The sequence below is a fragment of the Limanda limanda genome, chromosome 12 (assembly GCF_963576545.1).
Source record: "Limanda limanda chromosome 12, fLimLim1.1, whole genome shotgun sequence".
Lineage (NCBI taxonomy): Eukaryota > Metazoa > Chordata > Actinopteri > Pleuronectiformes > Pleuronectidae > Limanda > Limanda limanda.
In genome coordinates, this window is record NC_083647.1 from 24,263,353 (window position 1) to 24,275,716 (window position 12,364).

Here is a 12,364-nt window from a genome sequence, read left to right on the forward strand (position 1 = left end):
TGTGTCTTTTGTATCTTTATTCCTTTTGGGTTTTTCTCTCGTTTTGCGTCCGTTCATCAGGTTGAATCCTCCAGAGAATCTCCAGCTGTTATTCTCAGTATTTTCTAGAGTTTTTACTTGAGCCTTGGAGGAGAAACTCCAGAGAGAAAGTCCTTAGCAACTGAGAACCAAAGCTGCTTCCTGCTGAGGAAGTGATATATGAGCTGAACCCGGCGCTGAGTGACACTGAGGTCGGTTCACTGAGCTCCAACACGTATGTTAATTAGCAAATCACAGCAGAGAGCGTTCAGCTGCAGCTCCTCATCTCAATCTGCTGCTGAGCGTCACCGCTGCCGGGGGGGGGGGGGGTCACAGTAACTAGATGGCTGGTGTAAATCCAACATGGCTGCTGAGAGTTAGTGTTCTGGTTGCACGGCATGTCGCTGTCAGTACTTGTCAAAGATAGTTTGTGAAGGGAAGAGGCTCCACACTGTAAAAACCACACGCTGACAGAGAGTTTCTTCAGTTCCAGTGAATCCAACAGAGACGTCTCTTTTCTAACGGGACGCGTCACGTCACTGTCGGCGGCGGCTTCTCTCCGACACCGGACTTTCATTCTGAACACATCAATACTTTAAGCTCTGAGACGTTTCACCATCTTCAGGGTTTTAGGATCGAGAAGCTCATGAAGAAATGAGGTGTGTGGGATTAAGTCGTCTGCAGCAGTGAAACGTCAAAGTGTCACAGAGACGAGCTGTTTCATCAATAGTTTTATGTTATTATAGAACTATTTTGTGTAAACATGACTCCTAATTACCTAATTAAAGAAAAATACATTTTCATGTATACATCATTTTGCCCTTTAACTTCTTTATTTGCTCCACATTTGTTACTGAGGGGCACATGTAGAGCAAATAAAGTCATGATAAAGCATCATGTATTTCGGGACAGATGCGTGATTGACAGCTAGTATCGACCAATGGGAGCAGGGCCCAGGTGTAGTTTGGCGTGCAGTGTCCTCGAGGCTCCGCCCCCTGCTCCTCTAAGTATGGTAACTTCTGGTTTCACAAAAAAATGAAAGAAACACAGCAGAGAGAATAAAATACTTAAACCAGACTTTGGAAATGTTGTGTTTGCAAGGTTCCAGCTTTGCAACAAAATTGGTGCGAATCGAGATGTGACGACTCTGTATTTTCACATGAAGAAGAAGTTCGCCTTTGAACACTTTGAACACTCGCCACCACGATGTGACTCGTCACCTTTGCTGAGCCGAGGCAGACGCATCAAATATTTAGAAAGCTGCGGCGCAGACTCATGAAAACGATTCTTCTTCTTCTTCTCCCGCTGCCGCTCTGCAGCTTTCTCAAAGACAGGAAACACTTCTGGAGATAAGTTTTTTCGACTTAACGCCGCCGCCGTGTTCCTCAGACGCATTCCTCATGTGACCATTTCTTCCCCCCCCCGGAGTCTGATTTAAACAGAAGGAGTTTAGTGATCCATTTCCTGGTGTTGAGATAAGAGGAGCAGTTTAACAGGGTTGGCTCATCTGCAGCCAGGCAGCATCTCCTCCTCCTCCTCCTCCTCCTCCTCCTCCCTCCCTCACATCTTACTCTCCACCTCCTCCTTTTCTCTGCTTTCCTCCCTCTTCTCCTCCGTCCTCCGGGGGTGCAGACAGGCAGAGACTGCACTGGTCAGCCAGATCAGTCCAATTAAAGAGGCTCATCTGGAGGAGCCCAGGTGAATCTCCTGTAAACCCACAGCCGACTGTTCTGAGCTCCACGTTTAAATCCCCCATTCTCAGCCTCCACCGTTATCGAGGTGATCACACCTGGGGTTTCCCTCTTCCCACCCCCCCCCCCCATTGGAAATAGAGCTTCTCCGAGCCGGCACAGTCGGTGGATTATCCATCATCCTGTCAATGCTTTTAAAATCAGCAAAGCGCAGACGCCTCTACGGGAGCTTGACCTGAATAAGTTGTTGTTTGTATTTGGATGTAAAGGTCGGTCAGTTTACTAATGATGCTGTGAGGGAGTGGGGGTGCTGCTGCCCATGCTGTCCGGAGGGTCGGGGGGGCAGCTGAGCTCTGGCGGCGCCTCCTGCCCTCACACAGCCGGGGGTTAAGCCGAACAGACCAACACCACAGAGCCGTGACCCGGTGCTTCCAGAACACGTGTGGTATCTGTGTGGTGCAGAGTAACCTGGTCCCCCCCCCACTGAGCTCCAGATCAATACTGTGGAGACAAAAGAGAAAATCCAGCAGCACGACGTGAAAATAATGAAAGGAGAATATTTCTGAGTGCAGGTATCAACGTGTGCAACGATGTGTGATGTGGATACAGGAACCGAGTGTGTGTGCATATATCCAGCATGTATGCATATCAATGGGTTCCATATGAACCCAGCGTGCACCTTCATGAATATTTCATTTATCATCATGTGTGTGTGCAAGTAAGAATCCAAGGATGACAATGCGCCTCCTGTGTAATCTCCGCAGATCCTGAGCCATCGCTCCTCTTCCTCCTCCTCCGCAGGGAAACCTCTCACCTCACAGGACGACAACTGCAGAATGCTGAACGCACACAGACACACAGGAGACACACGTCTGTCTCCTGCACGTGCACGGGGTTCACGACTCACAATCGGAGAACGATAAGCATGTGTTAGATTTCTGCAAAAGCAAGTCTCATTATATTTGACTCTTCGTTGAAAATCTCTCTGTAAAGAGAAGCAGCTCAAATGGATCCACTCAGATCTAAAATCACAGAATGCAGCAAATTGTTATTTGTTTTTTTACCTGATATTTACTTTAACGTTAATTAACTCAGCTCTCTTCCTCGTTAGTTAGCTTTTAGCTCTCTATAGCGTTATTTAGCTAAATTGTCTTGATGTGACTGGTCAGTGTTTTTTCATATTACGTTTATTTGATGTATTGTAACATCGTGATCACGTGTCCGAGTCCAATCACAGGACTCAGCGCTCGGATTGGGATGAGAACAATATGCATGTGTTACCTTTCTGCAAAAGCAAGTCTCATTATATTTTAGTTTGTTGAAAATCTCTCTGTAAAGAGAAGCAGCTCAAGTGGATTCACTCAGATCTAAAACCACAGAATGCAGCAAATTGTAATTTGGTTTTTACCTGATATTTTTTTAATACAGTTCTTCTCTATTGCGGCATCTGATTTGGACAATTTTTCTTTATATTAAATATACTATAAGTACCATAAGTACTAAGTTCATGAACATCAGTACGTCCAGCACTTTGGTCAAGACTCACTTTTCCTAAAAGCTATGAAGTAATTACCATAACATTTTTGTTCAGCTTTCTATATGTAATTTAGCTAAACTTTCTTTAGCATTTCAGAAGTAGCTCGTCAGTGTTTTTTTCATATTAGGTTTATTTGATGTATTGTAACATCGTGATCAGTTCAATCGCTTCATAAGTCACAAAGCAACAGGCTCAAACCACACGAGTACTGTGTGTGTGTGTGTGTCTGTCTGTGTGGTTTAATTGATCAGAGACAGGATGTGGCTGTGAAGTGACGACTTTGAACTCTGCTGATCTGATTAGAGAACTGAGTTTATTCCTGAATAAAACTGTGACTGACCTCACACCGTTTGTAATTACTCACACAGCAAAGCAGACAAAATGTTTTTTCAAATTGCCTTTGGATTTAGAAACACACTTTGCATAACAGAAAACTTCAGAGAATTATGATTTTCTTTAATGATTCATCTCCGTGCAGTGATTTATTCCCACTCGCACTGATTTAATTACACTTAAAGCTTCATTGACTGGGACGTTGAGTAGTAGGCTCCAGTAAAGTGTGGCTAATCGGACCGGAGGCTGGAAGCTCCTCTCTCTTATCTCACCACACAGAATCCAAAACTGCAAATATATGTAGATCGTCCCCGGAGGAAATCTGTATCATGGGGACATCTTAATATATTCTTATTGTGACTTTCTTTTAGAAAAGCTCTGGTTCTCTTCATAGTTTGAGATGAACACAGAAAAACAAAACGTGTTGCATCCTGTATCTGGGTTTTTTTTCCCATTAAAGGAGACGTCTTAGAATCATTCATCTTAATTTAGGTTTTTACTGGAAAAGATTTACACGCTCTGATGTTCAGAACATGCATCACTGTCTTCATGCTTTCTGCAGCTCCTCTTCGCAGCCTCGGTTTATAAACGGTTTAAAAGCATGATATGTCTCCTATAGATTCTAATGCTGCTGACAGTCTAACATAGGCTGTGGGAGTTGTTCTCTATGATCGTGGGCGTAAACCCGGCCGTGACAAGCCATCACTCCTCATCACTGCTCTCCTGTTCGAGGGCAGAACCCAGTGTTTGGTATTTGTGGAAGCAGGAACTAGAAGGGATGGATATAGAATGACAGGAACCATCAGAAAGCACATAAATCATAAGTAATGTCAGTCCACTGCTGTGATACTATCATGTCTTTTCCACGCTGTAGTTTCGTGTGAAGTTCGCTTGTTTCCTGGTTCTTAGCGTAACGTTGAAAAGCTGAGTTACATCCTGAAGCTCAGCCTCCCGGGGACTCGTTCTAATATTCTGCTCTTTTTTTGAGGGGACGGGGGAGAAAAGGGAAACGTTAAGAAATTGAGCTCTGCTGTAATTTGGAGACATTGCTTCTGGCAGGATTGTTCTTTGAACTGCATTTTCTGTGGCTCACAGGTATGAAGAAAAAAAACAACCTGTCAGATGTTTCCAGTGCAGCTTTAAAGAGACGACTTCGATTGACATGACGGGAGAAAAAACCCGACGTCAGACTCAAGTTCTTCTGTCGAAAAAATAGACCCATGGCTTCTTTTAACGGCTGCATTTGCTTGTCAGTTAGCGTTAACGGCCTCAGCAATCATAGCCGGCTACACGCTAACCAACATCTGGCTCGGCACGCACGTGCACCGCTCGGAATGAAACTGTCAAAACGGAGCAGAGTTTTTCCTTAATGGTTTGTTGAAACATTTATTTCCTTTTTGAGAGGCAGCTTTTTATGTTGTCAGGAAGCGACAGTCGGAGGTAACGATCGCGACGCCAGAAAAAAACATAACCAGCTGTTCTGGGGATTATTGCAATTTATGTCTCGAGAGTTGACGTAGCTTGACGTAATGAAGTTTTAATATTTTTTTAATATGTGTATAGTTATATGTGTATATTTAGCAAAATGAACAAATAAATATCCAGAATCTCACAAATCAATGATCAAATTAAGGCCTTTATGAGTTTCTAATGGGTTAAAGTTTAAGGGTAAATCCATGTTTTTAAGCCATTTAAGTTTTTCTGTGAAAATTATGATGCATTTCAGCTTATTTGGGATTATCATGATACCAAAAAAGGGAAAAAGTTTTAATATTTTTTAATATGTGTATACACGGTTTAGCTAAATTAACAAACAAATATCCAGAATCTTACAAATCAATGATCATATTAGGGTTTCTGAGTTTCTTATGGGTCAAAGGTTAAGGGTAAATCCGTGTTTTTAAGCCGTTTCAGTTTTTTCTGTGAAAATGATGATGCATTTCGGTTTATTTGGGATTATCATGATACCAAAAAAGGGAAGAAGCAAGGACAATTAACACAGAATGAGTGATTCAACGCTCTTTTCCTTCTTTTTTGTATCTCTCCGCTGCACTCAGCCACACTGGAGAGGATTGATTCACTCTGAACCTTATTTAAAGGGTGTGATTACATTTTCAAGGGCAAAAATCACATCATGGGAAGTGACTCGGGGAAAAGCCGAGTCCCCCGATGTACCGGGCGACGCTGCGGCGGAAGTCTGAATATTTCAGCGGCCGTCGGCTCTGTAGAGATTTGTAGAGTTCTGTCAGGAAAACTGTTTATCGGCAGAGAACCAGCCGGCGGATCACACATCTGCTTCCTCCTCTGGAATCATGTTCTTATCTCGTCCTGGGATCCGGCAGGGTTAAGGAAAAAGACGTTTTCGTGCATCTTCACACAATCCATCTACACACAATCCATCTACACACACAATCCATCTACACACAATCCATCTACACACACATCCATCTACACACACAATCCATCTACACACAATCCATCTACACACAATCCATCTACACACACAATCCATCTACACACAATCCATCTACACACACAATCCATCTACACACAATCCATCTACACACACCAAGCAAGCCGAGCCCATATATACCCATCTACTCATCCATCTATTCATCCATCTATTCATCCATCTGTTCATCCATCTACCCATCTATTCATCATCTATTAATCCATCTATTCATCCATCTATCATCCATCTATTCATCCATCTATTCATCTATCTATTCATCCATCCATCTATCCATCCATCTATTCATCTATCTATTCATCCATCCATCTATCATCCATCTATTCATCCATCTATTCATCCGTCTACCCATCTATCTGTTCATCCATTTACTCATCCATCCATCCCTCTATTCATGCATCTACTCACCCATCTATCCATCCATCTATTCATCCATCTATTCATCCATCTACCCATCCATCTACCCATCTATTCAGCCATCTACCCATCTATTCATCTATCTGTTCATCCATCTACCTATCTACTCATCCATCTTTCCTAACATCTATTCAACCATCTATCCATCTATTCATCCATCTACCCTCTATCTATTCATCCATCTATTCATCTATCTACCCATCTACCCATCTATTCATCCATCTATTCATCCATCTATTCATCCATCTATCCATCCATCTATTCATCCATCTATCCATCTATTCTTCCATCTTTCCATCCATCCCTCTAACATCCATCTATCTAGCCCTCTATCCATCCATCTATCTATCCCTCTATCCATTCATCCATCCCTCTATCCATCAATCTATCTATCCCTCTATCCATCCATCCATCCATCCATCCCTCTATCCATCCATCTATCCATGCACCCATCCCCCTATTCATCCTACTATTAATCTATCCATCCATCCACCCATCTATCTATCTATCCATCTATCCATCCTACACTCCCTCGCCCCTCTGATCTTCCGGCCAGTCGTCATCCTCCAGCTCTCCAAGGCAAAACAGAGTCTTTTATCTCAATCACTCGTTCTCCACTTCACCGTCACGAAGCCGTCTCCGAGTCTCCTGCGTTAAATTAGATTCAGTCACGTTTTCACTCTCATCAGATGCAACTCTCACTCCAGACTCGTCGTCTCCGCCGCTCTTTTGCTTTCAACCGCTGCGCTTTGATGAGGTCAGATTCCTGCAGTTGAAGATAAAAACAACAAGTAATATCCTGGTTTGTTTAGACGCAAGATGTTTTTCACAGGAACCGGCCGAGTGAGTTATTATGCATTTTGTCTTTGAGCCTTCAGGTGAATCACTGCACGGCTCAACGCTCCGGTTCAAGACATCGTTAGAGGACAGGATTAAATAAGAGCCTGGTTGTGTTGATGTGATGAAGCTGAGCGGTTCAGTGGGTTTGAGGTCAGGTCAAGGTGTGTATCACTGGTTTCTGGTTATGGAGCAGGTATTTCTCAGACCCTCAGTATTAATATATAAAATTATATATTTGATTCAAGATTTGGATAATGGGATAAAACCAGTAAAATGTTGTGAAGTCACCAGGTTACTTGAATGGGAATTTGTTCCTTTAGAGGAGCTGTAACCAGTTCTATACAAATGAAATGTAGGAGCCATTGAAAATAAAAAGAACCAATTCAAGTTTCTCAAAACTCTGACATATTGGGAGCGCTGCCTGTTTATGAGAACATAGATATCAGTTTGACCTAAAGTTTCCATGTTTGCATCTTGTGCATTTAACACATGTACAACTGGAACTTCACTCAGTAGAGTTCATACTTCAGTCAAGGCCCAATAAATAGAAGATTTTTCATCCAAGATCCATGAATTATTACCTGGGAAAACTGTGAAAATGTTGGAAAACACAATGTTAAAGACCTTAAATCCTTAATCCAGCCCCTGATTCAGATCTGCACCAAAACGTAGTGTTGCAGTTTGGTCGTCTCCCTCCAGTAGTTTTGTGTAATCTTGCTTTCAAACAAAGAAACAAACCAACAGGGGTGAAAACAAAACCATGTAATTAAGCCATTAACTGAATTTTAGCTGGAAGTCTTGTGGCTCTGTTGGAAATTCCATTAGCTTCCAATCTCCATCGTATAAAGTGACAATGTTCCTTTTCTGTCACCCTATATTTAACACACAAAGACGACAATTACATTCTCTGAAAGTGACAGTTCCCAAACTGTCAACTTCTCCTTTAGAGCATCAGACTGAGTCTATTCTCTTGTGTCCCTGTCTGTCTCCGTGTGTCTGAGTCTGATCTGAGGCTGTGGCAGAGCGGCAGGGACACTGTACCTCCGAGAGGTTCTGGGAAATAATAGGGTCCTTTACCCAAGAGATTAGTATTCAGAGGGAGTTAGGATCACCCCACCCAAAACCTCCCGGCTCCTCCACCCCAGCTCCTCCTGCCCGGCTCCTCCTCCTCAGGTCTCCAGCCGTCCCCATTCTTCACCTGCCGGCTCCTCACTGTCACTGGGGTTGACAATATGATTAGATTTAGAGAATTAGATGAAGATCAAACGGACCAAAATAGATCAGCCAAATGCAATAAATTCAGTGCTGCAGTGACGGTGAAAAATAATGAAAACTGACTACAATCAACCTGTCACAGAAACAATTAAATAATTAGGTCAAGTCCCAAAAGCAGAAGCTCAGTTCCGGATGTTTTCGAGGTTTTCACCTGACCGAGACGGTTTTGAGAAGAGGAGCTTCTCTTCATCACTTCCCTCAGAGTGTGATGGAGTTGTGAACGTGTTACTGGTGACTGTGATGGTGTCATTCTGCTGCAGGTGCCTCGGAACCTGCTGTGATCACGTAGCATGATAATGAGATTATTAGGAGCGGTGTGTGACTTATAGAATTAGAACCAAAGGAGGTTTTACAATTACAGAGCTAATGCTCACTGGGTGAAAGTGAAACACGTGGAGATCTGGACATAAAGTGCAAAGAGACACTATGATATCAATTAGCTCGTTTAAATCACAACCACAAATCACTGAGGACTTTTGGTAGATTCCAATTTCAACAATTTCAATAGGGCATCACCTGACCTTTGATCAGTGCTCGGGCCCTAATAAAACTAAGAATAATCTATTGGTAGAATTGGTATTTGATTATAATTTATAAAATCATATTCAAATCCTATTTAAAGGCCATTCTAAAATGTTTTATCGCACTGAAAAAAGAATGTTGTTGGGGAGTTTGTTTAAATGAATGCAAACAAATAAGATTAACATAATTAATAACTTAATTAATTTGTGTTTTTTAAGTTGATAAACAATATTAATTATTTAATACCAAAGCTGGGATCAACCAAATACATCTTAGAAAATCTGATTTATTTTTATTTTACTTCTATTTAGCTTTTCAAAAACACTTTAAACTGTAAAAGAACAGTAAAGAAAATGTACATAAGCGTGTCTATAAATTAAATCTGTAATTTTCTGTAATCTTGGCTCAAATAAAAGTCTCAAAGTTTCCCCCCGCCTGACAGATTTAAGCCAGATATTAATAGCAGTGACCCAGAATTTAATAATTAATCAGGACTTCAACAACAGCGACAAGGACGAGCGTCACATCAGACGAAGCTGCAGCAGAAGCCCATCAAGCACCAGGACTCGTCATGTCTCTGTCCTTCTTCTCCTCTCAGTGCGTCTGCTCACGTGCAGGAAACAGGCAGCGGGTGGAATGTAAATACATGTGGACCCTATCTCAAGCCCCCCCCCCATCAGTGGACTTCTGGTAGAACAAATGAAACCCCAACCCCATGAGACACAAACAAACACACACACTTGACCTGGCCTTCTGTTCACGCTGTTTCCACATCATTCGGCCCTGATACTGTAAATCACTGTGGATGTGCACACTGAGCAGCCTGGCCCCGCCCCCCCCGGCGAGCGGCTCCAGGCGGCTCAGATTAGCCGTGAAAAACAGTTTGCTCGGAGACGTCGCCGCAGATCTTTGTGAAAACAAAGAGAGCGGATGAACACGAGCGAGAGCGGATCCTGAAATGTGCGGCGTGCCCTTGACTGAGAGGACGAGTCAACACGATCTGTGCCTTTAAACAACTTCTCCTCCTCCCAGTAGCTTCAAAGATTTCATTTTCATCGCCACAACACAAACAGTCGGTGGCGTCATATTAATATTCATCTCGCTGTGTTTCCCGCATGAGGGTGGACAGTTTGCAATTTACTGTGATGGCACAAGAAAAACCTGGAAGGAGCCACAGGGGCGTCTCATGCATGTTAAACACATAAAGTTATTTTCCAATTTACTTTTTAAAGAGTTTCCATTTAAAAAAAACAGGAGAGCAAAAACAAATAAAGCAGTAATTAGTCTGCAAATCAAGATTTACAAGTGTTGGATTGAATTTAAAATGATCCTGCCGAGGTTTTGATTTGTTTTCTAGGGATAAGCATGCAAAGGCCAGTGGAAGTTTTTTTTTTAACAATATGTTTATTAAGTTTTTTCAGGTAGTTAAGTACAAACAGACAAATACTAGGAGTAAGTAAGAAATTATGCCAAAATGAAAGGAAAAGAGAAAGAAAGAAAAAAGGCATAAAAACAGAACAAAAAACAAACAAACAAAACTAACAAACTCAAGACAATGAAATGTGTTATTGATGCATCACTAATACACAAAATATATAAAAAAAAAGAGGTGAGTGGCCTATTGTGAGTCTCATAGCTGCTCTAAATCTCCATCAAATTGAGCAAGGTGGTGTAAGAACGGCTGCCAGATCTTGTAGAATTGTTTAAGATTGTTTGTCAAACTGTATCGGATTTTCTCCATATGTAATAGAGAAGTAATTTCTGATAGCCACGTCTTGAAGAGTGGCCCTGCTTCTCTCTGTGTCTGAGCGGGTTATTGGAGACACTAAATTGATTGAAGGTGTGAGAGCAAATGGTTGTTTGTCTCCCAGTAAAGTGAGATGTGTGCACGTCTTGTTTTGACAAAGTTTTGGAGCAGAACATTCTGTCGTCCCAATAAAAACCCTCAATTTATGATATCAAAAAATATAGACTGTCCTGGAGATTGTTGTTTTGATCCCCACAAACAGAATCCCATTCACTTCTATCTCTATTGACTTTGTGGCAAAAGTCGATAAAGCAGCTGTTTCCAAAATGCTGGCGGATAAAACTGAAACTACCCACATGGTTCGATCCCACTGGGGATTAAGGTTGTTTTGCTCCAAAGCTCCCAGCACCGACACACACACTGCCAGTGTAAGGTAGTGAGGTAGTGAGCAAGGCACCGAGTGACTTATGAAGTGTGGGTTTCCTGAGGTCGTGAAAAGGGAAGAGAGTGACCCGGCCAATTAGAGAGCGAGTCGGTGACTCAGTGAACGAGCGAGTGAATAATGAAGTGAATCAGTGACCAGAAGAGGAAGCTGCAAACATCTGTATGTCGGCTTTAATAAGCGCTACCTCTCTCCGCTCTCCTCCCGGCAGTCAGGTCAGCGAGCCTGCAGGCGCTCGCCACGGGCCACGGAACGCCGCTGCAGCGCGGCCCTCTGGGAGACGAGGGCGGCGGCCACAGTCCTGATGTGAATTCAGAGCCGGAGCTTTAGTCAATAAATCACCGGCCGTGACTGATGTGCTTGAACGTTGGACCTCAGTGTTTGAAAATGTGACACATTTCCACATTCAGACAGTGCTGATGGACCCGGGGCCGCACAGAGGCAGAGACGAGGGGGAGGTCTCACTCTGCTCAGGAAACTGTAAAACATCTTTACACTGTCACTGAAACAACGTTATTCCTGAACCACACACGTGTGCACTTTATGCTCCTGGGGCCGCGATCTTGGTGCTTTTGACGCCTTTTGGAGCCAGATTCTGCACGGTAAAGATCGCCGTCCACTCATACACGCTTCCGACCAATCACTGGTCAGTCTCAGTTTTCAATCAACCCGTTTATACAGCTTGAAATAACATGAATTAAACCCACACTCCCTGGAGCTCTTGAAGTTAAACCAGGTTGATAAGAAACAACAGAAACCATCTTTGATAGAATTGACTTCCTCTTTGACCTTGTTGTCCCGTCCACTAACATGGAGGAGGCAGGGTTTATGACCTATTCTACACCCAGCCACCAGAGGGCGATCATGGCGGTTTGGCTTCATTTTTTGACAGTTGTCATGACGAGCATCTTTATATACAGCCTATGGATAACATCAAGCGATCAGACGGATCGCCGGATAAGAACCGTCCAAAAGAAACCATCATTGAGAGTATAACAATTCTTTGACCTTTTTGTCCCGTCCACTAACATGGAGGAGGCAGGATTTATGACCTATTCTACAGCCAGCCACC

The 12,364-nt window shown here is 42.9% G+C and overlaps 1 protein-coding gene across 1 annotated transcript in view; it reads left to right on the forward strand.

Annotated features, from left to right (window-relative positions):
* The first annotated feature begins 381 nt into the window (after positions 1–381).
* Positions 382–12,364, forward strand: part of gfra4a (GDNF family receptor alpha 4a) — an 88,136-nt gene continuing 76,153 nt past the window's right edge. Inside the window, exon 1 of the mRNA XM_061082189.1 lies at positions 382–394. Within this exon, the coding sequence (XP_060938172.1) occupies positions 382–394 (13 nt within the window). The remainder of the gene's footprint in view (positions 395–12,364) is intronic.